Source organism: Manis pentadactyla, chromosome 5 (assembly GCF_030020395.1).
Source record: "Manis pentadactyla isolate mManPen7 chromosome 5, mManPen7.hap1, whole genome shotgun sequence".
NCBI lineage: Eukaryota > Metazoa > Chordata > Mammalia > Pholidota > Manidae > Manis > Manis pentadactyla.
The window spans coordinates 39326267-39352871 of record NC_080023.1 but is presented as its reverse complement, the minus strand read 5'-3'; the positions used below and the strand labels follow the sequence as shown (position 1 = coordinate 39352871).

The 26605-nt window shown below is 37.2% G+C and overlaps 1 protein-coding gene across 2 annotated transcripts in view; it reads left to right on the top strand.

Annotated features, from left to right (window-relative positions):
* Window positions 1-1944: 1944 nt before the first annotated feature.
* Window positions 1945-26605, top strand: part of GABRA4 (gamma-aminobutyric acid type A receptor subunit alpha4) — a 61888-nt gene continuing 37227 nt past the window's right edge. Inside the window, exons 1-7 of one of the 2 annotated variants that reach the window (XM_036892536.2) lie at window positions 1945-2288; window positions 2645-2763; window positions 16606-16673; window positions 17571-17791; window positions 17939-18021; window positions 20555-20698; window positions 22118-22270. In XM_036892536.2, the coding sequence (XP_036748431.1) occupies window positions 2203-2288; window positions 2645-2763; window positions 16606-16673; window positions 17571-17791; window positions 17939-18021; window positions 20555-20698; window positions 22118-22270 (874 nt within the window). In that variant the 5' untranslated portion in view covers window positions 1945-2202. The remainder of the gene's footprint in view (window positions 2289-2644; window positions 2764-16605; window positions 16674-17570; window positions 17792-17938; window positions 18022-20554; window positions 20699-22117; window positions 22271-26605) is intronic. The other variant, XM_036892535.2, reaches the window with a different exon arrangement.

Below are 26605 nucleotides of genomic sequence, written 5' to 3'. Positions count from 1 at the left end.
GAAAGTTCTAAAGAGCTTCCCAGAAAAGTGCACATACTCATATGAAAACAAAATTTTGCATTAATTTTCAGGACACTTCATAGGCATTATGGACTCTCAAGTGTCCATCCTCAGACTTAGCAGTAGGGTGATCTGTATTATTTGCAACCCATCATATCAGTTGTAACCTTTATAATAAATGTATAATGTGTATTGGCCTAACATAATGATATTGTTCATCATCAAAAAATGTTGGAAAGTATTAAAGACTGGAGAAATAATATAATATGATATAATAGTTATACACTGTATTATCAGCTTTTACGTGGCAAATCTGTGGAAACAACTGCTTTCATAGCATATTTGGGGAGTACACTAGTATTTCCATTTTTTTCCCAATAAGTGAGCCTGTATTTCATCCAAATTAATTGAGATGAACCTGGGAGCAAGTGATTCATTAATTTGTTTAACTCTTCATTCAATAAATATTTATAGTTCCTGTACTATGTACCATGAGGTATATAGTAAGAGGAAAAATAAATACAAGTAAACAAAAATTCCCAGCCCAGGCCCTCAAGGAGATTACAGTCTTTAAAAGAAGAATGATCAGATGGAATTAGGATGAAGTATAATAAATGCCATGAAGGAATCAATACAAGGTATTGTGAGAGGGCATATCTCCAGCTATTATGTACTTTAGGCAATCAGAAAAGATTTCCCCTTGCAAGGAAAACTTTGATGAGGAAATTGAAGCAAACTAAACAAAACTCCAAAACTCCTTTGGTGGACTGTTTCCCCATCAAATCAGTCTTTCAGTCATCAAAATTTGAACAAACCATCAAAGTTTTAAACAGAACGTAGTTATTGATGGTGACTGTTTGCAGGGACCTTAACTTCATGGGAATTACTTAGGTCATTCATCCATCATACAAAAATTTCTACATGCATCACCATTAATGTGAAGGACACTTTCCCCCTTGCAGCCAATCAGTAAAGTTTTAAAAAGGTCTGCTGGTGGTGTTTACCTTTGCTTAATAAAACACTAAAGATAGGGTGTTTAGTGTTCCCTTTCAAGCCATTAGTGAACTAAGATGCTTTCTTCTCCATTTTATGCTTCTTCCCTCCCTCTCACCCTCCTTCCTCCCCCCATCCCTCTCTTTCTTTCTTTGAGACACACACCCCCCACATTTTCTTCTTTTCCTGTGTTTTTCTTCTCCTCCCCAGCCATCCTTCCCCCCTCCCTAAAGCAGTCAACCTCTGGAAATTAGTCGTCTCAATTAGGAAAATAAAAAGAATGTCAAGTGTCATTTTGACCAGATGTTCCTTGTCTCTCTCTCTCCTTTCCTCTCTAACGATGGAGCAGCAAAGTGGACGGCATGTGTGTACCTGGTGGGGGGCACAGTCCCCAGTACCAAGAAGAATTTGTTATCTCTACAATAAGAGCTTGGCAAATGCGTTGATCGCAGAACAGGCTCAAGTCCATTTCCTAACAGTTGGGGGAGTCTTCCCAGTGAGTTGCCACTCCTTTTAAAGGGAGGAAGTTTCTGAATTCTGTTTCTTTCACCGCCCCAGGACCTGAAGGGGTATCCCAAAGGTTGTTTCTGTCCTGACTTGATCCCCTGTCCTCATCACGATCTCCCACCCCGGTGCCAAGCAATCCTTGTCAACCTGCCCTTTCTCCACCTCCAGCCTAGAAAACGGGTGCAAACGGTTTCCTCGAACAAGCTCTGGAGAGAGGAGCTTCATTGGTTAAATCCAAATTCCAGTGGGAGGGAGGGGGCCAAGAGGGAGAAGCGAGGCCAGGCAATATTATGGGCAAAGACCCACTTGGGGTGGGGGGTTTCGGTCCCTGGCAGGGGAGGAGGGAGTCCCTGGTCCTGCTCTAGAGAGTTAGAAGTCGGTAGGAACCCGCTCAGGCTTTGGGTGCAAGAGCACTAATGTTAACCCCGGCATCTCCAGGATGCGGGCACGAAAGGGTGTTGAGCGGTATACACAGCTCACCATACACTCGGAGAGCTCCGCGAGAAAAGGAGGGGGCGAGGAAAGGCAGGTTCCGCCTCCCCAGGCCCGCGTGCACACACGCGCCCCCCGCGGCTCGGGCTGGCTGAGGGCGGCCGAGTGTGCGCACGCCGCGGACAGCCTCTGCCCTCGCCTCGCACCCAGCCCAGGACATCTTGAGAGCCTGGAAACGTGAACAGGCTTAAAGTATGGCATGTTGCAAATATGTTTTTTTCCAAGAAGGTACCCGCGATTGCGACGTCCGCCGGGGTCAGTTTCGCCCTCCTGCACTTCCTGTGCCTGGCGGCGTGGTGAGTTCCCTGGGGTGCTGGGGATCAAGGGACAAGGCGGAGAAATGGCCAGCTCCGGACGCCCTCCTGCCGCCCACCTTCTCCTTTCTCCGCTGTCAGGTCGGGGGCGGGATTCCAGCTTCTCTGGGACCGCGTAGACGCGGAGGGCAGAAGGGGCACTGGGTGCCAGAAGAGTGTGGGTACTTGGGGTGCGTGTGCGCGGGGTGCTCCTTTCCCGACCATCTCTCTCTTCCTGATTCCTCAGCCCTGCCCCCTTTAGCTTGGGGCAAGAGACTCTGCCTGGAGGACCAACTGTTCCCAACTGTTCTCTGATCGATTCTTAAAATAATCCCCACCCCCGATTTTTGCGTTTGCAGTTTAAACGAAACCCCAGGACAGATCCAGAAGGAGGAGAAATTATGCCCGGAAAATTTTACCCGCATCCTGGACAGCTTACTCGATGGTTATGACAACAGGCTGCGACCTGGATTTGGGGGTATGAACGATTTCAAACGCGCAAGTGTGTCCGTCTGTCCCCTCTCTGGGTCTTCCTGTCTGTCTGTCTGTCTGTCTGTGGGATATCATTAGGTATGCTTTGCATGCAAAAATGAAAAATCTCTCACCCCCTTTCTTTGTGTTCCCCCCTTCCCTCCCTCCTCCCTCTCCGTTCTCTTGATGAGACCTCTGACAAGAAAACCGCCTCCATTCGCACTTTCCCATCTCCCCGCCCCCTCAGAAGCTTTGCCTCTCCCCCACACTAATTACCTCCCGGGACCTGACTTCTGGGTGGGAGAGGTTGGACGGGAAGACGCAAAGTTGGGAACTGGGAACTCGGGGCTCTGCTGCCCCTCTGCGCTGCGCCCTGAGACTGGACTTTCCGAGAGCCTGGCCACTTTGCTCAGGGCAGGTTGCACTGAGGCAGCTGACACAGGTCCCCTGTCCTCCCACGTGGTGTCTGTCCTTCTGCCAAAACCTGGGCCGTGCCCCACCTAGGACATGAATCTGGGGCACCACCGAGGCTGCCTGCTCTGCTAGAGAGCCCAGAACTTTCCTGGTCTTTTCTACAGTAGGGTGAATTTTTACTTTATTTGGGGGAGGGTGGTGGTGGCATTTTCTTCCCTCCTAAAAGTCTTGGGAATCAGAGGTGTTTCAACTTTATTTCTTCCTTCAATAAACATTTATAACTGGTTTAATGGAGGCACAGGCATTAATAGTACGGTTGCTCTTTTTCATATTCACATTTCCTTTGCTTATATAATGAGAGTCTATGTGGCAAGCATTATGCTAGGCACTAGGTTTACAGAAATCTCAAGATACAATTCTTACCCTCTGACACAACACTCAGTCCGGTTCACAGAGAACAGTGACTTCACCCCACTGTGGGTCCTGGGCTTCCGACGGTCGAGTCCCTTTTCTTCACACTGTGCAGAGCTCATCACATCTCGGGAAATGAGTGGAACAGGACATTGGCTCTATTCTGAAAAAGCTTATATTCTAGTAGTAGTAACAATAATAACAACCACTAATATTGCATTTTTAAATTCAATTTTTCATATATACCAGGCATTTTATAGGCATTACTGTTTAATCCTCTCAATAACCCTGAAAGAAAGCGATTACTATCCCCATTTTACAGATGAACAAATTGAGTCTTAGGAAGGTGAGTAAGCTGTCCCAAGTTTTCAGTCAGTAAGTGGCATGGGCAGGGTGTGACCCAGGTCAAGCTGTGTGTTTAAAATACAAACCCGTGAAGATTGGAATGATACCAGATACTAAGTGATGAGCATCCCGTATATTAGAAGCGAGGGAAATCGAAGCTTCCTGCTGCTGGAGCATAGGAGGTACGATGATGGGAGGGTGGGAAAGTGAAACGGAGCAGGGCATCCCTGTGAAAGAGGGCAGAAGTAGACACAATTTAGGAGGAGTGTGGTCCCAGGTTAAAAATAATTGTTGGAAATAGAATAAAATTAAATGGAGTAAAGCTCAATGATTCTTTGAAGTCTATCTAGTCTTGTTCTTCTCATTTAACAAGTGAGGACACTGAAGATTAGAAAGGGAAAGTGATTTATACAGGGACACATAGCATATTAATGATAGACTGGAGTCAGATCTGATCCAAACCCATTTTTTTCTGGATTTTATTGAGAAAGTTATGGGGAGCCATTGGTGGTATGAATTCAGTTTTGGTGTGTGGACAGTGGTAAACGTGGGCAAGAAGGATGAAGGGTTCTCTTGGCTCTTTTCTCCGTGCTTCTCCAAGGGCAGGATGCTCAGCCCTGAATTTGTCTTCATGCAAATGTGAACTGAGTCGTCATTACAGAGGTGAATCAGTTCCAATGCATGATCTGTCATAAGTGACTGGGAAATCATCACTTTAGATCGGAAATAATTTTGTGGAGAAGGTTGCAGGTGATGTAATACCATTTAAGACTACATTAATCAACAAAAGAGGATTTATCTGACCATAAAGCTTTTGAACTTGACATTTCAAGAAAAAAAAAACCAGAAGTATCAAATCACATGTAGTTTAACTATTCAGTACAGAATTGATGTACCTGCACATAAAGTGAAAAGTTATACATGAGACTATATGTTTTTATTGTTAAATGTTGAAAGCTAAAATAATGCGTGCCCACTTGATTATAATGTAAGTTATAATTCAAAAGGAAAAGGAATTCATTGTAAATGCATCCTTTTTACCAACTACCCTCTTCCATGGTATCATACAGACAATAAAATGAATGAAATCAATCTATGTAAGCCGTTACTGGATTTTTGTGAGCAGCAGTATTGCTAAAATGTCTCAAGGGCATTATTAGTCATCTTTCTTGTCACTGCTAAGTGATCTGTATTACCCACCTGGAGTTACTTTTATAGCTTTATGGGAAGGGGTTGCATTCACCATACCTCAAGTGTTAGCAGTTGATTAATCATTAAAAATTTACTATATAGCACCACTTTTTCGGCTATGCTCATAAATATTTGCAATAAATGTGATTCATTATTTTATAAGTGGGTCATACTCTTTAAATGTGTAGTATTTCAAACGTGACAGAGAAATTAGTAATTTTCACCTGCACCAAACTTGTAATGTGTTTAAAGGATGTTATAATTGAGCATCACTGAAAATAAGAAAACTCATTGTTAGGATGGACTCTTGGATGCCACAAGTTTTCCCCTTTCTTTGACATTTTATGCTCCATAGAAAGTTTGGCATTTTCAAAATCAAATGAAAAACAATTCAGAGTTTGACCAGTATGCTATAAATACAGATTTACTTCCTGGTTCTTTAATCCTATTTCTGCTCTTTGAGGAGCATTTACTTTTTGTCTGTTTATACAACTTAGCTGTGTTCTATTTCAAATAAGGCTAAAAGCAAAGATTTGAATTGAAATTGGATGGTTTTTGATTGCTCAGTAGGCTGGCAAGGGTTGAAATAGATTCAGAAACTAAATTACATATTTTTAACTCCATAGCACAGCTTGCAATGGGGAAATAAAAGGAATTGAAATGGTTTTCTTCTTTTCATCCCTCCAGGATCTCCTCTCCCTTGTCTCCCCCATTCTCCCACTGGAGAAGGGAAAAGGTGAGAAGAGAAGGACAGAGGCATGATGAGAGAAGCTGGATTGGGACTTCTGAAGGGCATAGTCTTCCAGCCTCTGACAAGTCAGTCAGCTACCATCCTGAAGTAGCTTGCACCTGCTTGGAAGTGGCACACAAGGGAACCATTCCCCAAAGGAGTTAGAAAATCATTCCCCTGCACTTGTATCCACTTTCAACACTGTTCCATGCCTCCTTAAAAATGCAATCGCTAAGTTACTAACCATCAGGAGATAGTTTAGGAAGCCAGACCCTACCCACTTACATCTACTGAAGGATTACACAGACTTTTGCGCATTTCGATTTTTTGAGGCATATGATCTGGAATAATAAACACTTCAAATATAGATGATTGCCTTAGACCATCTTCCACAACCTCTCCGAATGGGAACAGAGCATTAGGGTCAATTTGGCAATGTTGCCCACCAACATAGGACTTCTCATTGGGGTAGTCCTATAGTTTTGAAAACATCTTAATGTACAGTATCTAATAAGGTTATCACAACAACATAAAGAGATAAACAGGGTGGATATTCTCTCTCTGCTAGAGAGGAGGCTGAGAAAGTTCCAATGTATTGCCCAAGAACCCTACAACTAGTAACTGGCAAGACCACAGATCACACCTCAAACTTTAAACTCTTAAGCAGGCAGCTGGTCTATGGCTGTATCCATTTCTAAGGCTTTCTTGCATTCTTCTGTTTACTCAAAGCCAAATTTTCGTTAACATACTTTCTTGTTACTAAGTAGGTCATTAAAATAAGCAAAACTACATTTCTCCCAAAGGGATGAAATAAGAACTTTTATTCAGAAGCTTTAATAACAATTTTAAATGGAAAGCAAACATGGGGAATTGTATACACTTAGTTAAATTTGGAATCACTTTCCCACACAAATGAAAATACCCCTTTTAAAGGCTATTTTTTTAAATGATCTATATCCCAACCTAAAAATCAAATTAATGTCATGTGCTAGCTTTATTAATTGAATGTTGACAAAGAATATATTTTTTAAAATATGTAGATGAAAAGAACTCTTTAAATCCACAGGGTAACAGGAAAGTGAAGCTTCTTTCTTTTCTGGTTTATCACACTCACTCACTCATTTGTTGAACCAATAGATACTGAAAGACTGCTCTGTGTCAGAAACAGTGTTAGGTTTTGAAGATGGACTCTGAGTCAGACACAAGCCTTAATGAACTTTACAGCTAAGCAGAGAAAAATAGCAAGAACAAAATAATAATTAAAGATCCTGCTATAGGACATTCCAATAGCTAAGGTAGGTAATAAACTGGGTGAGGAATCCATTTCAGATATTGACCAAGGAAGTCTCTTAAGCTGAAACTTAAAGGAGACAGATATGGGAAAGGTAAGTGAAAGTATTTCTCAGGTAGAAAACAACAACAAAACAACAAAACAAGTGCAAAGATCCTAAGGCAGATATTAAGTTAGTGTGATTTGGATGCTGAAGGCAGTCCAGTGTGCCTATAGTCAGAAAACCAGAGGAAGAATACTACAGGACTAAGTTTTGGGTGGTGAGCAGAGGCCAGATCATGCAAGACCTTTTGTTAAGGAGTTTAGATTATTTTAGTGAATCTGGAAGCCATTGGGGTGGCTAGATGGAGGGAGTGACATGGTATGACTCAGACTGTAATGTGATCCCTTTTGGCTCCTGCCTAATAAAGCCTTAGATAGAGAGGTGGGACAATACAGGAAGCTAGGAGATTTTGACTGACCAAGTTGGTGGTAGAGAAGTTTGTATAGTTTTTGGTTCTTTCCATTAAGTTACTGGTGACTTGGAATAAGTTGGTAGAGGTAGTAAAGATGGAAATAAATGGATAAAAGTGTGATATAGTTTGAAGGAATAATTCAACAAATAATTGGTGATGGATTTTAAATGGGTGGTAAAGGAACAGGAGAAATAGAAAATGACTCTTGGATTTTAATTTTGAGAAAATTGGCAGAGGATGGTGTTATTTAAATTGGGAAGGACTGGAGGAGGAACAGTAAGGTGGAGGTGAAGTCAAGAGATCATGTGTGGATGTGCTAAGCTTAGGATAAATGCATGGCATCCTCATGGTTGTTCTTGTCTGGATGTCAGAGGAGAGTTTTGTCTGGAGATATACAAGAGTGTTACCAACATATAACACTGTGAAAATAGATGTCTAGAGAAGAGTATAGAAAGAGCAGAGAAAAGATCCCACAACCAACTGTCAAGGAACATTAACAATTGAGGAAGGGTGGGAAACAGAATTGTCAAAGAAAAATGAGAAAGAATAGACTATGATATAGGAAGGCACTAGAACAGCATAAATTTATAGAAGTCAAGAGAATGGAATGTCTCAAGGAAGGGGTGAGTTACCTCTTAAGTTCTCAAAAATAGAAGTACAATAAGGCTGGCCACATGGAGATACTTCACTTCATTCATTTTTCATAAAATATTCATTAATCATATGTATGCCAGTCACTATTCTAGGACGGCACTGGGGATATGTTCATGAACAAAAGAGATGTAATTACCTGACTTCACAAGCTCACTTTTTAGTGAGACAGAAAGTAAGCAACAGAAATAAATAAAATATAGAGTGTGTTAGATGTCAGTAACTGCTATAGAGTAATACAGATCAGGGGAGGAGGTTACAGTTTTAACTTAAGTAGTTAGGGAAGACTTCAATGAGAAGGTGGTATTTGAACAATGATACTAAGTAGGTAAAAGCACAAGCCACATTTAGGTTAGAAGGAATTCTGTGTACAAAAGTGCTAAGCATGAAAGTCAGTGTCACTGCAGTAAAGTTTAACAGGACTGTGGCATCAGATGAAGTTGGTGTGACACAAAGATGAGGTTGTGTAAAGCTTTGAAGGTTGGTAAGACTTTACTTTCACTTTAAGTCATCAGACATGATGGAGGGGTCCCAGCAGGGGAAAGACCCTAATTTTCTCACCTTGGTTGCTATATTGAGAATGCCACCAGGATCAAGGGCAAATCTAGAGAAGTTTTCACAATAAATTAGGTGAGGGATGGTGGAGATTTTGACTGACCAAGTTGGTGGTAGAGAAGTTTGTATAGTTTTAAGAAATGGTTGGCTTCTGACTGTATTTTGAAGCTCTAGTCCACTGATGACAACTAGAATGCAGGATGTGAGAAAAAGGGAGGTACCAAATATGACCCCAAAGTTTTTGACTTGGACACCTGGAAAAAATTGAATTGCCTGGACTGTAGCAGAGGCAGATTAGGGGCGTGGATGAACAATTTGTATATGGATATGTTCAGTTTGTAATGACTATCAGATATTAAGTGGAGATGAGACTGAAATTCAGGGATGATGTTTATGTTGTTATATATGATGTTAAAACCATAAGACTAAAGAGATCATCAAGGGATTAAGGGTGGTAGAGAAGAGGCACAAACATGAAGTCTCCAATGTTAAGAGGTGGGAAGAGAGGAGTAGGAATCTCTATTCAAGGAAGATTAAGGAGGAGTAGGCTTTGAGGGAGGAAAAGCTCAGAGTATGTATGTTGAGTTAAAAAAAAGTATGAGCAGGTGGGATTGATCAATTACATCTAATGCTCCTGAAAGATTTAGAAAGATAAGAACGTGAAATTGACCTGTATCTTCCTTGATTTTGTCATGATCAGCTTTGGTGGTGGGATACATGTGAAAGCCTGATTGGGAGGGCTCCAGAGAGAATGGGAGGAGTTTCTTTCCAAGCATTTGTACAGGGGAACAGAGAAATGGTGTGATAAATGGAAGGAGAGGCAGAATCAAGAAACCTTTGTTAAAAATGGGAGAAATGAGATAATTTTTTCAAGTTTGTGGGCATAATGCTGTAAATAGGGAAAAACTAATGATATTGGCAAAAGGAATGTTAGTGGATTGTGATAAAAAAAAAAAAACAGATTACAATAGATGGAGTGAATAAGAAGGGAAGGGTTAGGAGAAATGTGTACAGTTTTTTTTATTCCAGAAGTTTAAATGTAAAAGGTTCAGAAGTTTAAAAGAGAAAGAGGGTAGGTTGCCTTTTTTTAAGATTAGTAATAGTACGGTATGTTTGTGTACTACGGGAATAATCTAGTAAAGGATAATTTATGTTATAGTACAGTAAGAGAAAGGGATACTTGAAACAAAGATGCCCTTTAGAAGATGGAAGACTATGGAAACCAGATTTTTCTTTTTCATGCTCTCAGTTTAACAAAAAATGATGTACTGGTGCTATCATATATTTGTAGTTTCTTTAGGCCAAGGATATGCAAAATGCATTTGTGTTTCCTGAAATAGGCACTACAATATCTAAAGAGAGGCTGTTAGTAACTTTATGGATACTTAGATAATATCCACTAGGTGTTAGTTTTCTTTTAGATGGAAAAAAATGTATCAACTTGCAGTTGTATATATATCATTCTCTAGGCTTTTTTTATGTATTTCTTTTTAAAAGCTTCTAGTGCATGGAATTGGATTCTGGATTAGTAATCCTTGGTTCATGACCCTCTCCCATTATTGGTCTATACATAACCTTCTTTTTATCTACTCATCCATCTATCCATTCATTTACTATAATATAATAAACATACCACCTAAATCATCAAACAGTACAATGTGACAGCAACTTTTATTCTGCTATGTGGCCTGTCTCTTCCAATCTTCCTGTCACCTCCACTCAAAGTAACCACTATTCTGAGTCTTTTAAAAATTATTTCATATCTTTTCTTTGAATATTATTATAGTTCTTTTTTTAATGAAAACATTTAAACCTTGAAAATGTAATTGTTTTAAAGATGCTATATATTAGCTTTTGATGCTTTTTTTTTCACTGAATTTTGTATCGCCAAGTTTCATTCTTATTATTGCATATTGCAGTAGATCACTCATTTTGACTGTTGTGTGGTATTCCCATCTCATAAAAACCAGTTTGTTCATATGTTTTGTTGGCAATAGGCATTTTGCTTTTTTCCAAGACTGTGTTGCTGTGAAAATTCTGGCCCAAATCTCCTGCTGTAAATGTGCAAGAGTTTCTTTTGCATATGTATCCAAGAATGGATTTTTCTGGATCTCAGTGTAAGTGGGAGTTAAACTTGATGAGATAATGCCAAACTGTTTTCTGTGGTGGTTTTACAAATTCAAACTCTCATTTACAATGAATATGAAATTCAGGATCCACAAACACTTCAACATTTGATATATATATATATATCTGTAGAATAGTTGAAATGGTGTTTGAAATGATTTGAATTTTTCTGGTTTCTAATACTCCTGAACATGTTTTCAAATCTTTATTGTTTATAAAAATTTTCCTTCTGTGAATTGCATTTCATCTTTGTCCATATATTATTTTTTAAATGCTTTTTTCTTATTTATTTAATTACTCTTATTATTTTAAAATTTGATCTGGATTAATGGGAGGATCATTTTTAATGTCATCTAAGTAAAACTCTATAGTTATCTGCTGTCACTGTGAAATCAACAAATATCTGTTCTTTAATATTCTTTGTTTAATGTTTAAGGCTAATACTTCTGTATTTTCTAAACAACAAACAAAATCAGAGATTTAAAAAAATATTTCACTCAAGATTCCTTGTTGTTGCTGTTTTTGGACCTTTTAAGTACTTTAATTCTCTTGATTTTTTGAAACACATCAATAATGTTTTATAAGATGTAGCTGGGTGCATGGATATTGGTGGCTGAAAAACCAGAAATGTGTCTTCAAGTGCGTAGCTGGGGAGGCAATGTGAAGAAGGTTGACCAATTTTAACATTAGCAAAACAGGTTAGGTCTGTCTCCTGGTGTGACAGCAAATTGGACACTGCTATTAGTGAAGAAATTAAATAGTGATATCCTTTGACTAGTCCTATGCAGTTAATAAAGTTAACAGTGGAAAATTATCTGATACGTTTTTAATTTTATCTCCCTATTTTCCAAGCAAGTTAGATTCATAAATAAGATGGGAGTATTCCTCTGAATTTGATGTTGGTGGTCTTTGCTCTTTCTTTTAAAGACTGTTGAAGATTGCTTTATTAGCTGTACAAACTGCCCACCATATTTTGGGGATTAAAAAACATTTCTGTATTACCAAAGAAGTAGGATTTTAAAAACAAAACATGTTTTTGATGTTACACAAATGCATATGAAGTTATGAGAAAAAGTAGTTCCATGCTCAAAATTATCTGGTTTCTATGTAATTATGCTCTTAGTAATGTTGATTTGAACATCTCAAACAGTAATATTAGAGGAAGCATCTCTAAGAATTATTCTTAATTGCATAGTTACCATTATTCATTGAAAACTGATTTATTGGAAACCTATTACATTTAAGGCCTGGGATTAGTTCTGGGAGAGGATACAAATATACATAAGACACTGTTTCTGCTTTAATTGGGAAATATTTTTAGCTACTGATGTAACAAATGAACCTCAATAATTTTTTCTTTTCAAGGGTTTTTAAATCACTGCTGGGATGATACAAGGAACACAATCAAACACAAAGTTTTTCAACACCTCTTATGCACAAAGCACTGTGCTAGTTAGGAACTTAAAAGAGGATTAAGATTTTGTTTTTGCTGTTAAAGGAGGAGAGACAAACTCAAGCAGGCTGTCATAAGAATAAAAGCAAAGGCATAGAAAGAGTTGCACGAATGTAGTTCAGAAACTACTCATGAACAGAAGAGGAAATGGAGGTATGGCATGTTATGAACATGAAAGAAAGTTATATATGTAATTATTGATTTATTATTTAATGATGTAATTTGAGTAGTAAAGCTAGAACATATTTTAGAGACCAGTGCAAGGGAGTTATACTTCTGGCTCTGGCATACATTATTTAACCTCTGTGAGTTCAGTTTCCCATCCGTAAAATTCTCATAATAATATTACCCTTGGAGGGTGTTGTGAGGGTTAAATAAAATTGTATGGAAAGAGACTAGTATCCTGCCTGGCACATGGTAGGCCTTCAATAAATAGAATTATGATATCTCTGCACTTTGCTCTTTGGAAAAAAACCCATGGCCTGTGATCAGTTACACAAATGCATGTCCCTGGCTCTGCTGTCTCGCCATCCCCACTGCTACACCCCCAGGCCAGACCACCATCATTTCTCAACTAGATTAGTATGGCAGCCTCTTGTAAGAGTCCTTCTTCTACTCCTACCTCCCTATTATGTATTGTCCATACAACCACCAGAATGATTTTGTAAAAAGTAGAATTCAGATCATATAATTTCCTTACTTCAAACCATGGATGCCCTCACAGTGATTGAGGGATCCAAATCAAACATCTAGCACAGAAGCAGAGGCAGGGCTGTACTGAGTTTCAGAGGGAGAAAACTTGGGGAAAGAACATGGGAAATTGTTTAGCCTCTGTATTCATTTGCTAAAGCTTCCATTACAGAGTACCACAGACAGGACATTTAAACAATGGCAAACTGATTTTCTCACAGTTCTAGAGGCTAGAAATCCAGTATCAAGGTGTCAGCAGGCTTGGTTTCTTTTGAGGCCTCTCTGCTTGGCTTGGAGATGGCTGTCTTCTTTCTGCATCTTTACATGTCCTTTCTTTTGTGTGTTTCCTAATCTCTGATTCTTGTAAGGACACTTTATAATCACACTGGATTAGGGCTCACTCACCCTAGTGACCTCATTGTATTCAACTCTTTTTTTAAAGACCCTAATTCCAAATACAGCCACATTCTGAGATACCAGGGGCTCGGATTTCAACATATGAGTTTGGAAGAAACAAAATTCAGGCTCAAAATGTGTCACCCTGTCTGTCATTGGGATTTCTATCAGTACTTTTCCTCATAGATTTAACACTTGTCACCATAACATATACTATAAATGTGTTGCTTAAAAGCTGTCACTTTCAGAATACAAGCTCAGGGGTAGGTCTCTGTCTGGACCCTGGTTTTCCTTCTATGTGGCTTTTAGTCTTACCACTTTCTGCTTTCCTCACTTCGCTCCAGCCCCACTGGCCTCTTTCCTAGTCCTGGGACACACGAAGGTCTTTCCTGCCTCTGGGCTTTGTCCCTGAAGGTCTCTGTGCCTGGACTGCAGTTCTCTTGAGTCTTCCAGTGGCTCATGCTCATCCTCTGGTCTCAGTTTAAAAGTCACTGCTTCAGAGAATGGCTAAAATATCTAGAGTAGCTTTTCCAATCTCTCACTCAATTTCCAGCCTGTTTGTTCCTTTCATGAATGATAGCTTTCTTCCATTTAATTTATTGCTTCATTATTTGTACTCCTACTCTTCCATTAGCATGTTTAACTCCCCGAGGCAGGGAACTTGGTGAGTCTTGTTTACCAGGGTAGCACCAGAGCCTAGCATGGGACCTGGCAGGCAACAGGTGCTCACTCAGTACATGTTCATTGAGTGTCGAATGAAATCCCTTTACCAATCACATTTTTAGGGTCCCTCTCCACCTCAAAGATCCATATGAGCATGTAAAGAATATACTGAATAATATCACAAATACCTAGGTTTTATGAAATTCTGACCATAACATTTTTCAAAAATCATTGAAAAGTAGTATGTTATATAAGAATGTGAAAATACCCATTATTGTGGAATCATTATAACTATAAGAATTAGTATAAACCCACACACCTTAAAATAAATTTACAAAGAAAGATATCATTGGCCTAATTCCTGTCTCTCCTACATTTCTCCCACTCCCATAGAACGCCTATTGTACTGATATTTCACAGGATGTATTTTGGTAAATACTATTCTACAAAACAGATAAACACTGTAAGCTAGAGTAAAGTGAGGGACATCAACTAGGAACTTGTTAGAGCTGCAAACCGCCAGGCCCTGCCTTATACCTACTGAATCAGCACGTTGGTGCAGGGTGTGGGTACAGCAATCTTTTAACAAACCTTCTGGGCGAGTCTGATCCAGTTAAAGTCTGAGAATCACCTCTAAATTGATCTTCAAAGTAACTTTTGATTTCTCAAGAATCTTGTCAAACAATCCAGTTGTTAGAACATACTCAACCTTAATTGTTTTAAGCAACATCTCTCCTTGCCCTGACTTGATGTGACATAGTACTTTTAATACTTTAGCAATTATCCCTAAGAAAATAGCAGGGTGATCTATCCCACTCTTGAACCACTTAGAGTAAAATCCTGATCTTCTAAGGTTCAACACACATTACCTGCTTCCTTGATTACCTATCTGTTCATGGAGCAATTTAGCTTTTGTGAGCTTATTATTACCGTATTTTTTGTTGTTGTTTCCAACTGCTTCTTCAAATAAAAATTCAGTTAACTTCTCACACTTATTTTCTCTGCTTTTCAAAAGTGTTATTTCTTGAAAATGAAAAGTCATGACAGATCAGCCTGATCTATACTTTTTCTTTCACTATACTTCCAAATGGCATGTTTTTTCTTAGGATACTTATTCAAGAAAGAATTTTCTCATTCTTTCTGTGCCTCAATCTTCACTTTATAGAGAGAGATACTCTGATTCATTTTTATGAGCATAACTTTAGAGTTAGGGCATTAAGCTATACCAACTGCTTTTTGTCTTTTTTGGCATAAATCCAATTACCCAGTCAGTACCCAAGGGAAATAGTCCCTTTTAATAGCTGATGTAATTCTTCTGTATGGAGTATCTAGCCCCTGGCCATGCAGTGTTATAAACCATTGTTTAAGGAAATGATGTTCGAGAGGGCAACAATTTAAAAATTTTATTAGTAATAAAAAGCTATCTTATATATAACAATAACTACCACCATTTTTGAGCACATTACATTCTAGAGACTGGGACAAGTGATTTACATATATTATTTCAGCTAATGCTCATTAAATCCTTTACCTTCAGAGGATACATGATTAACCAAAATGATACAATTAAAAAATTTTAGGTCCAAATTTAAACTCCAGAATTCCTGATTTCAAGCATCACACTAAACCCAGATTGTCTCAATTTTCCTTTGTCTAAAAACTACCTCATTGTCATGATGGTCTCACTTTTCTCTTCTGCCAAATACACCCATGTATTTGTTCCTGAACCAGATCTAGGGAAGAATCTCAATAGTGGCCATTATCAGAAGCAAAGAGAAACTGATATTTAGTAAGTAGCTCCATGAGAGAGTCACTATGTTCAGGGTCACATGTGAGCAATTTTATTTCATCCCTATCAACAATCTTGCCTGATAAATCTGGTTGCTGCTTTTGAGAGGTTAACTACCTTTCCCAAGATCACACAGCTAGTAGATGGCAGAGCGTAAAGAGGCCTGACTAATAGTTGGGCTTGTCTTTGATCCCAGTCAGCAGTGGACCGTCTGCCTATTGTTAAAGGTGACATGAATCATTTTTGCACTTACATTACTTACCATTATCCTCAACTCTCCAAAGGTAAATTCCTTACAGCCATTATGTCTTTTTCTCCTCCACACTCTTGTGGCTAAGTTCCCTCTTTTTAACAGCTCACTTCTTAGTAAAGGCCAATCAGCTGATAGACTATAAAAAATTACAAAGGCTAAAAGCTTTTGTTCCCTGCACTGCCTGTGTTAACAGTGCCCCAGGGTGATGTATGTTTGAAGAAACAGGTTCTTTCTTTTTGCCTGTAAGTAAACACTGCTTTCTGGTTTTGTTATTCTTTTGTCTACATTTTTTTGTAGAGATGCATGATCTCACTGAAAATTAAGGATGCTTGTAAAAACATAATATATGATAACTGTCTTTACTCTTTAATTATTGAACCCACCTTGCCTGTAAAATTGGTAATTATTTTTTCACACTTACTTCATACCTACTAGGTCCTGTTACAGAAGTAAAAACAGACATATATGTCACCAGCTTTGGACCTGTTTCTGATGTTGAAATGGTAGGTATTCGGGAAATTTAATGTACCTTTTGAGTTTGAAGAAAACATGCAGAAAAGAGGACAATTATTGTTTATTTTATTGTCAAACAAAGAAAAGAAGTTCCTGTTTCTTGTCTCCATGGCACAACCTTGTATGTATATTTTTTTTTCCTTAGAAAATTATTGAAGAGGGGAAAATTAAAGAGTGTAATTAGTTTTGGTCTGAAACTCTGTTGTTGCCCTAGCTGCATTTAGTATTCAGTGTTGGCCCAATGGCTCACCAACCCAACCCCTACCTGCCTCTTCTCTCCCTCCTTCTCTCTCATGCTTAAAGAGCTTAGAACACCAAGCACTGGTCAGGATGAATTTATTCATTCAGTTGTGCTCTCTAATATTAAATATACCTAGTTTAAAGATCAAAGAGCCCATTTTACCTTTTTTCCTTGACTCTAGGCTCCTGGGCTAATTTTAATAAATTTTTTGAATATAAAATTTCTTTTTTACATAATTTGCTTTGTCTTAAACAGCTGTCTACAATTTCATGATTAATTATGCAATGATATTTGTTACACATAACTAATTTTGCTACCTGGTCTAAAAGTAAAGTACACCTCTAATTATTTGGTGCTGGCAGTTTTATTAAATTATAAAAATTATTCTTGAATGATTAATCCATATGATAATTTGTTTGTCTAATAAATGTAGAAGATAAAGGTATCACGATGGACATAACATGCTGTAATTGCTAGAATCTTGTTGTTCCATTGATTTAAGAAAATCACTGCTCTTATTAATTTAATTTTTATTTAGGATAGTCTGTCTTATGAGTGGGAAGGGAACTAAGTTTAATGTATTTTTTCCTGCATATTTATGTGTAGTCATCTGTGATTTGAATATGTCACAAACTAATTTCCCTAGGAGTACACAATGGATGTGTTCTTCAGACAGACATGGATTGACAAAAGACTAAAATATGATGGTCCCATTGAAATTTTGAGATTGAACAACATGATGGTAACGAAAGTTTGGACCCCTGATACTTTCTTCAGGAATGGAAAGAAATCTGTCTCACATAATATGACAGCTCCTAATAAGCTTTTTAGAATTATGAGAAATGGCACTATTTTATACACAATGAGGTAGTCATTTTTTTCTTTTTTATCCCTTTTTCCTTTCTTTTTCCCTTCCTCCCATAATTCCTTCCTACCTGTTTTCTTTCCATTTGAGGGATCTATAAAATTACTTTTAAAGAAAGAGTGTATTTTAATTGCATTTTTCCATCACAGACTCACCATAAGTGCAGAGTGTCCCATGAGACTGGTGGATTTTCCCATGGATGGTCATGCATGCCCTTTGAAATTTGGAAGTTGTAAGTTATAATAAAAATGTTGTTAGAATTTATGATTATATCATGAAGCTGATGTCTGTATATGTGCATGATTTTTCCATAATCCAACATTTAAATCATTCATTGTCCATGACAACTATTCAAGATATGACTTTTAGAAGAATGTTTATTATCTAGTATATTTAAATAAAGAAGTAAAAAAACAAACAAATCTTTCCCCCAAAGACCAAAAACCTGTATATATAGATAGCTTAAATAGACTGACTCAAGTAATAGGTTGGTGGTGAGTGGTAAAATTTAAGGATCTCTGAAGTCCATGTGTTGGTGGTTTAACATAGAAAGTATAAATTATTTTTTATGTTTTTGTAACTTAACAGATTCTGTTATAAGCAGTCCTAAAACCAGAAAAAAGTTTTCTTGACATGATGTAGGTTAGAATATCATAGGCAGAACCATTATTATCAAAGTGGCTGAAGCATGACAAGAGCATGGAAGGAGGTGTGGTCTGATATGTAGATTAAGCAAGATAATACAGTGCCTTATAGACAACATTAAAAAACTTACATTGTATTCTAAATGCTGTAAGAAACCTTTAGAAGGTTTTACTAAGGGATGTGGGATTCTTTGTGACATTTCACAATTTCACTTCAACTTTTCTATGGAGAATAGATTGCAGAGAGGCTAGACTGGAAGCAGGGAAAAGTTTGAGGCTATTGGTTTAGTATAGTCAAAGATGGTGGCTTAGGCTAGGATGGTAGAGGAGAAGTTGTGAGATCAGTGGATTTGGGGTATTTTGTAAAGGTGAATGCAAGAGGATAAATGAATAAGTAGGAAAGAATATGGAATTTCTTAACATTAAGCTCCCTTCTTTGAGATGGCAGCAAAACATGATTGCCTCTTCTAATGTCTGACTTCAAATATTTGATTCTACCAGAATCCAGCAAAAATAGATGCTGGCTTTTACTATTGCTTCAGATTCTTAGTTCACTAATTGTGAAACTGTTGCCTGTTGTTATCATTGCTCATTGCTTAACTTAATGAGAATTGGCAGTCACTATTCTATTTATAAACACTAGTAATCACTATATTCATGGGCTAACTTGAAGCTGGAGAGAATCATTTATTCCCTGACCAGTAACATAATGGGAGAAGATAAAAACAGAAAAATACATAGAAAGGCTGATCTCACTAACTCTTTACAAATTAAAATTCATTTGTACTGTAGTAATTTAAATTTCACCCCAGGTAGTTCTTTTCTAGGGGAAGTCCTTTCCCATCCACCTCCCTCTAGAAAACACTCTTCAGTGTGACTTGAACATAGTTGGTGCTCAGTCAAGGTTTGTACAAAATAAAGAATTTTCTCCTTTGAAGTTACCATTTTTGAGTTGAGAATTAAAAAGAGGGGCATGTCTTTTGATCGCCTTTAGCTATTTTTGACAAACCACCCCAGCCTCAAAAATTGAATCATTAAGAAAAAGGTTTTTAGCCAAGTAGAATAGTGAAGAAAAGGATACTGATTTTAAAAATATTATGGGCAGGAATATAGTATTCTAGGGATTTAAATGTAGATGAAACATGAATATACTTCAGGGGATCAACATTGACACATACCTACTGTTAAATGATAACACAAGTCTCATAGTTTGTTCTGCAAAGTTTTCTGTAAAGATTGTCTCCCTAGGTATCAACTACTTGTATTGATTTTACCAAGGACCTACTGTGTTCTAGCCATTTAGGAGGGTTTGTGGAGGGAACCCATTCATCTTGGGTCTTTTGAACTTACTTGTGTGTAAGCTCATCTGTCTGTTATGAGTAGACTGGTAAGCAAGCGGCTGTTCTCCATTTGCATTGAATAGAAAATGGGCTTAAATTGTGTTTGGAGGGATTTGTTGAAGCTGGAAGGGAAAATTCCCTGATTTTAGGAGTTTAAAGGTAGAGGAACTGGTTGTGCAATTATATTCCCTGGAGAGCTTTCCAAATAGCATAGCCAGTTGTCAATGTAGAATGGTCCTCAAACAGCATAGATATTGCTCAGAGGCAGAGTCTGGAATAGGTGACCCCTGGAGAGCTCTCCCAACAGTATCATTTGTTTTTGCTTTTGTTGTGTTATCAGAGACAGCATCTGGTATATTTCTAATTGATGGAGCTGGTTTGGATAGAAGAAGTTGGTCAGTATTGGTCAAGAACTGGAAGTGAGTTAGAATGGAACAAAGCAGCAGCTTGACAGTACTTTTGGGGGTTCACTACTGCTTTTCAACTACTTATCCTGTTTATATGGAAATATACCTTAGTGCATTGATGCAAATATAGCATGTTATCTGCCTTAGTTTTCTCTCTCTTCTATTTCTTTGGCATAAAAACAAGAAATATGCCCAGTTGCAGAGCTGTTTATTTAATCTCTACCATTTTCTGTATCTTAAACATGTTTGAATAAATCATAATGATTATTGATTGCATTTTTTCCATTTTTCTTATGTGTAATATGTATAAATGTTGACCACCAAGGCCGAAGAAAAAGGAGTACTGGCTAACCACACTCTGTGCTCTCCTTCAGATGCGTATCCAAAGAGTGAGATGATTTATACCTGGACAAAAGGCCCTGAGAAATCAGTGGAGGTTCCAAAGGAATCTTCCAGCTTAGTTCAGTATGACTTGGTTGGTCAAACTGTATCAAGCGAAACTATCAAATCCATTACGGGTGAGATGTTTGATGATTAAAGTCAGTATTGGCATTAACAATGGAGTAAATCCTAGCTTTTTCACTGAAATTTCTAATGTTTTGGGGGAACAACCAAAATTTCCAGAAATCAAATTGATGCACAAATCATAGTTCAGAATTTCTTTATTCATATCTCTAATCTCATTTTAGTTTGAGATAAATTTTGAGTTGGTGAGTGGTGAGAAGGGAGTTGGTTTTCTTACTCAGAAAAAAAAAGGTAAGTAATCAAATATATTAAAATTATTTTCAACAATATTCTGAGGCAGGAAGTCTGATCACTGATTTTTGAAGACTGAATTCCTCTGGTTTTTTTTGGTGCTTTCCCAAAACCCTTTTTTTTTCATCTTACGTGATTTTGTGGCCCTCACCTTCTTTTCAAAAGTAACAACAAAACAGAAGCTTAATTATAAAATATATAAAGGATATATTCATTAAAGGTGTCACACATGTAGATGGATGATTATTATTGATGATTCTTGGTATGTACTTGCTTTTGGAATGTGAATGGAAAGAATCATGGGAATTAGTTTTTATCAATTAGTGGGAAAAAATCAGCTGATTATTGAATGTTCTAAAACTATTCCTTACATACACTTATTACCAGGTGTGTTATTTTCTAGCTTGGAGGTGTTATTGAAAACATGTTTGGGAGGATTTGAGGTTTCTGAATCTTGGGCTTTATACTCTGAGAACAAGCCTACTGTTTCATAAGTAACTTTTTAATATGTTCCTGTCAGATATAATATTAAAAATATTTATCAACAGCTACCAGAAATCTTATGGTTTGTTTCTTATTAGTTTTTTAGGTTTCTGTGTAAGTGCTAATAAAACATGGCTGAAATCAGAGATGTTATATATGGATCTATGTTATATGTGTCTGTTTGTATTTTTCTTCATATATATATAAAACACTTAGAAATACAGTTCTTTCTTAAAACTAAGGGAGTAAGGCAGCCTTTTCCTAAGCATATGTGTATATAATATATGTATATCTGTTTATTTCAATTCCTTCTAAAATTAAGCTTTATATTTCTGTGTGTATTTACATTTTTTTCTAATGAATTTCCATGAAGCTTAGGTCTAAATTCTGCACTTGAACAAAGTTGAAAATGAAGGCTACTAGACCTTTAGCATAGAAAGAAGAACAAGAATTTTTTTAACATTATAGCTTAGTTTATTAAATTGCTTAATCATTGTGTATAACAAAAGTATTTTTCTATGTAATGATATTCAACATCATTTCCCCCCTAGTTAGGGACTACATTTCTTGGTTTGCTTGCTTACACACAGATAATTTCTTTGCCTAGAATATTGTTTATTAGTCTGAAATATGATTGTGGAGCCATTGAATAATTGCCTGAGAACCAATAACACATTTTCCTCATGTTTTATTTGCAGGTGAATATATTGTTATGACGGTTTATTTCCATCTCAGACGGAAGATGGGTTATTTTATGATTCAGACATACATTCCATGCATTATGACAGTGATTCTTTCTCAAGTTTCATTCTGGATAAATAAGGAATCAGTTCCAGCCAGGACTGTATTTGGTAATTGCAATTCATTCCTTGGGTATTTTTGTTCACATTACATTTTGATCATGGTTCATGAGAATAGCTCTTAGGTATCATTTATAAGAAAATATTAGACAGTAATGTATCAGGATGTACTGAGAAAAGAATCATATAAACTTTCATTTTTATCTCACCAATACAAGGTAATAGGGGATATTGCTTGAGGGGATATGGGCAGTCTATCCCATCCTTTGGGGCCCCATCAAATTTCTCTTTCTGAAATCAGGCAGGTAAAGAGCAAATGTGAATCTGAATCTGGATAGAATTTCACTTTGGATGATATCCTTGGGCTTCTTGGTTAATGCTGTGTAATTGAATTAAAATTATATCTAGGTGTTAAAATGAAACGAACTGAGAGCTTAAAATAAAACAAATAAAAATCATGGCTGAATGAATATGAAAGCCTTAGAATAATTTGCCTTTTAATGAAGATGAGCAAAATACAAGTGGTTTAAATGCACTAAAATGGATAGTATTATATGCTTAGTTTATTAGCTCATTGTTAAATTCTATCTACATCATTTATTTTCCTGAACACAATTTTTTGTTTTCATAATCTTTCTATCTATAATATTCTACACTATATGAAGTCTGGAACACAGGAATTTTACATTTTTATAGCTGTTAATAAGTCTTCTACATATTAGCCATACTTTTAAATAATAAAATTAATTATAATAACATTAATTTAATTTCAATATATTTTTCTATTCTTTTTCTGTTGATTGTGAGTAACAAAACAATTTACTAGGGAGATAAGAAGAAAACTGATCAGAAGTACTTTGTAATGGAGGTATAGTCCTCACAATAGATGTCAATCTCCCTTTGCTATTTCCACTTGGTGGATTTGAAGCCATTGGTATAATATCCCTTATCATAAAATAGCTCAAAGGATGCTGGTGAGAAGGAACTGGGTGAGTGCCATCTTCTCTTGCCACCTTTCCATCCTTTTAGAGGACTGGTAGTGTGTCTTAGTGTCCTCAGTGGCCCTGAATGTGGGGATATTTTCCATAGAACACTTCCCACCCACTGCAGCACCTTTAATTGTAGATTTACTTGAGTAGGTACTGAAACCCTACTGGGGAAACTCTCACAGGAGGGTGCATGCTGGTGCAGGGTGTGGTCTCCACAAGGCACTTAGCAGGTGTCCTGGCACCAGCTGCTTCATAGAGTTCTGAGGGTTCAATTAAAAAATAACTGCACATAACAAGCATTGGACAAATTAAACATGGATAAAAAAATAAAAGTGAGAAAATAACAAATGTAAGCTTTGGACTACAACAGGTTGGGTTTAAAACCCAAATCTGTCATTTGTTTTCTCTGTCCCTAGAATTGTGATAATACATCTCTCCTTCATAAACTAGTGAGGATTTAGATATATGTGCAATACTCATTATAGGGCATTTGGAGCACTTACTACAAACATACTTAATACATACTAGTTACTCTTTCCCATAGTTCTTTAACATAGGGGAGATTTATTTTTTTCTTACTGGATCTCCTTGATGTTTTAATTTTTTTTAAAGAAAACATATATTGTTCTATTGCACAGTACCAAGCACTCTGTTATGTCCTTAGTGCTCATGATCTCACTTAGTGCTCACACTGTAATTGGGTCCTTATATATCATCTTCAGAGGCAGCCTGACTGGACAGTAAGTATCTGCTGAGGGTAAACACCAGACCAGAGTCCCTTAACTTTTCCTAGCACAAATATTAATATTTCAGGAGCTATCAACATTGAAAATGAAAATAAAATCACCTGTGCACATATTATTTTCTATGGTCCTAAAGAATGTCTAGGACAGAAAATACTGACCCATCATTGGTGTCTCTGATAAAGAGGTAGTTGTGTCATAAGGCAGGCTCTGGAGCCAGCGAGCCTAGGTTCCAAAGCCAAGGTACCACTTATTTAGCTGTGAACCGTCGCTGAGTTACTTCTACATGTTTCCTCATGTGTTAAAACAGGATGAATGGTTGTACCTACCTCATAGGGTTGCTGTGAAGAATAAGTGAATTTGGATAAAGCACTTAAAACAATGCCTACCACACAGTAAATATGATTTAAGTGTTTAGAATCATAACAGTTCATGCTGCCATCTACTTTATTTGATAATCACTACTTCATACTATAATGTGAATGTCTTCTATATTTTATAGTTGTTGTGATTGATTGATAAGTTTTGAATGCTGTCTTGGTGGATTATAAATGGGTAGCCTGTGTTCTGTCTAACTTGTCCCCAGATAATAGAAATTTCCAGTATGGTGGGGAAGGAGGGATAGCATTGATTAACAATTTTACCCACCCAGCACTTCCTACAGATAAGACACTGTAAGGAAATTAAGTGGCATGTAGTAAGGATACTGGTAATACTACTAATAATAATGATGACACGATTCGCCATATATTGGTAGGGGTCATCTTATTTAATATTCACAATAACTCATCAAGGTAGCATTATTAGTTTTTTATGGATAAGGAAATTAACTCAAAGAGATTAAGAGACTTGAATAAAGTCACATACTTACAAGTGATGGACCCAAGGCATTTTTTACTCTGCCATTCTGTCTTCACAGGGAGTATGGGATATGGGGCTTATGGAGAATTACAGAGATGCTGAGTGAGATTGTATGAATGTGTGCTGAAGACGCTTTGTGGGTAGCTTTTCCCATTTGAAATGTGACATTTGCCTCTGTCTTGTGCTCATGTGTCAAGATGCTGGTTTCGATTGATCAGGGAAATTATGCCCAATAATTAAATCTTCAAAGACCTAAGAGGTGTCAGAATGGTAATTATTAAACTGTTCATTGAGGGGCTAAGGAAGTTAAATTTTAAGTATTTGGGGGGTAGCATATGAGATTCAGGGGAAAAAAAATTCTAGGCTAGTATTTTTCTTTCCCAATTCTCATTTCCCTCTTCACTTAAGGAGAGAATTTACTGAACTAGGGATGTCATCAGAGATCATACAAAAACAAAACAAAACAAAAATCAGTGTAAATATGAGAAGTAGAATGTACTAAATTCTCTCCAAAGGCCTTCTGTCTGCAAAGTTGTATGCCTTTATGTTTTTTAATTATTCCAGTATAGTAGAACATTAAACCAGAGTAAATGCCAGCTGGCATATCTTAATCATTACTAACTCATTGTCTAGGAGTGCCCAGCCAAAAATTTACTCTTGTGTACAGTCTTAGCCTTCTCTTATACATCCTCTCCCAGCTCCCGAGCCAGCCAATATGGTGCACATTCAGCATGATAAAAGCAGGTACTGGCATCAGTACTGGAATGTGTCAAAATAAGTTCTTTGGTTATTGAAATGTTTCCAGGGTAGGTGCCAGCTAAGCTATTTAGGCACTGTCTTCCTAGGTGCAGTGGCATAGATTCTTCACGGAAGCGTTGGCTTCTGTTTGCTATTCTGTTGGTGTTTATTTAACCAAATGCTGCACCTGAAAACAAGTGTAATAAGCACAACCCTGTCAAGCTAGTGCTTTCTTTAAATCTGAACACCCGGTAGAGAGAACTTCTTTATGTCTAAAGGGTTGACCACTTCAAACACATGGCCGACTATTTATGCCACTTTCTTAATTTTGCCAATAGTCATAAAATATGAACCATAATATTTGAAGGGGTATTCTACAAACATTAAAATGAAGTTGACTCAAAACAATGAAAGAGAAATGCAGAGTGGCCACATATCCATCATGTTTGCGTCAGTGTCCATAGCTTCATTTAATATCTTCAGGAACCTGGTGACCTACCCTCCTTAACAATCAGAAAGTAATTTTTAGATTAATGATTCAATAATTGCATTAATATTCTGCTTACTTAGCATTAATAAGGGAATTTCTTTACATGACTGCAGGACTGCAGGGCCACTACTTCTGGCCCCAAGGAGCAATCCTCTGTTACAAAAAAATGTATTAAAAGCAACATGAGAAGTCCTAAGTTGCTTCTATTTGAGTTTGAGTTTCCTCTTTGGGTTATCACATTATGGTCTCTGTAGGATTTTCTGAGTTCTAAGGAGTATCTTTATTTAGGCTGCACTGTTCATATTTTATTTCCAAGTGTTTTCAGCAAAATGTCTTTGATATTAGAGAAAAGATACCTAGGAAGGTTGTAGTACACTTTTGAATTCTTAATAGGCCATTAAGCTTAAATTGTTATGAATAAAATGAAAACCTTTGATTTATTTTCAAACTTTGTGGCTAAATTTTTTCAAAATTTATTTAAGGTTGATTCACATGTTTCAGAGCCACATGGGAATGGTACCATTTTTCTGATTCAAAATGGAGACCTGAGAATTCTAAGGTCTCT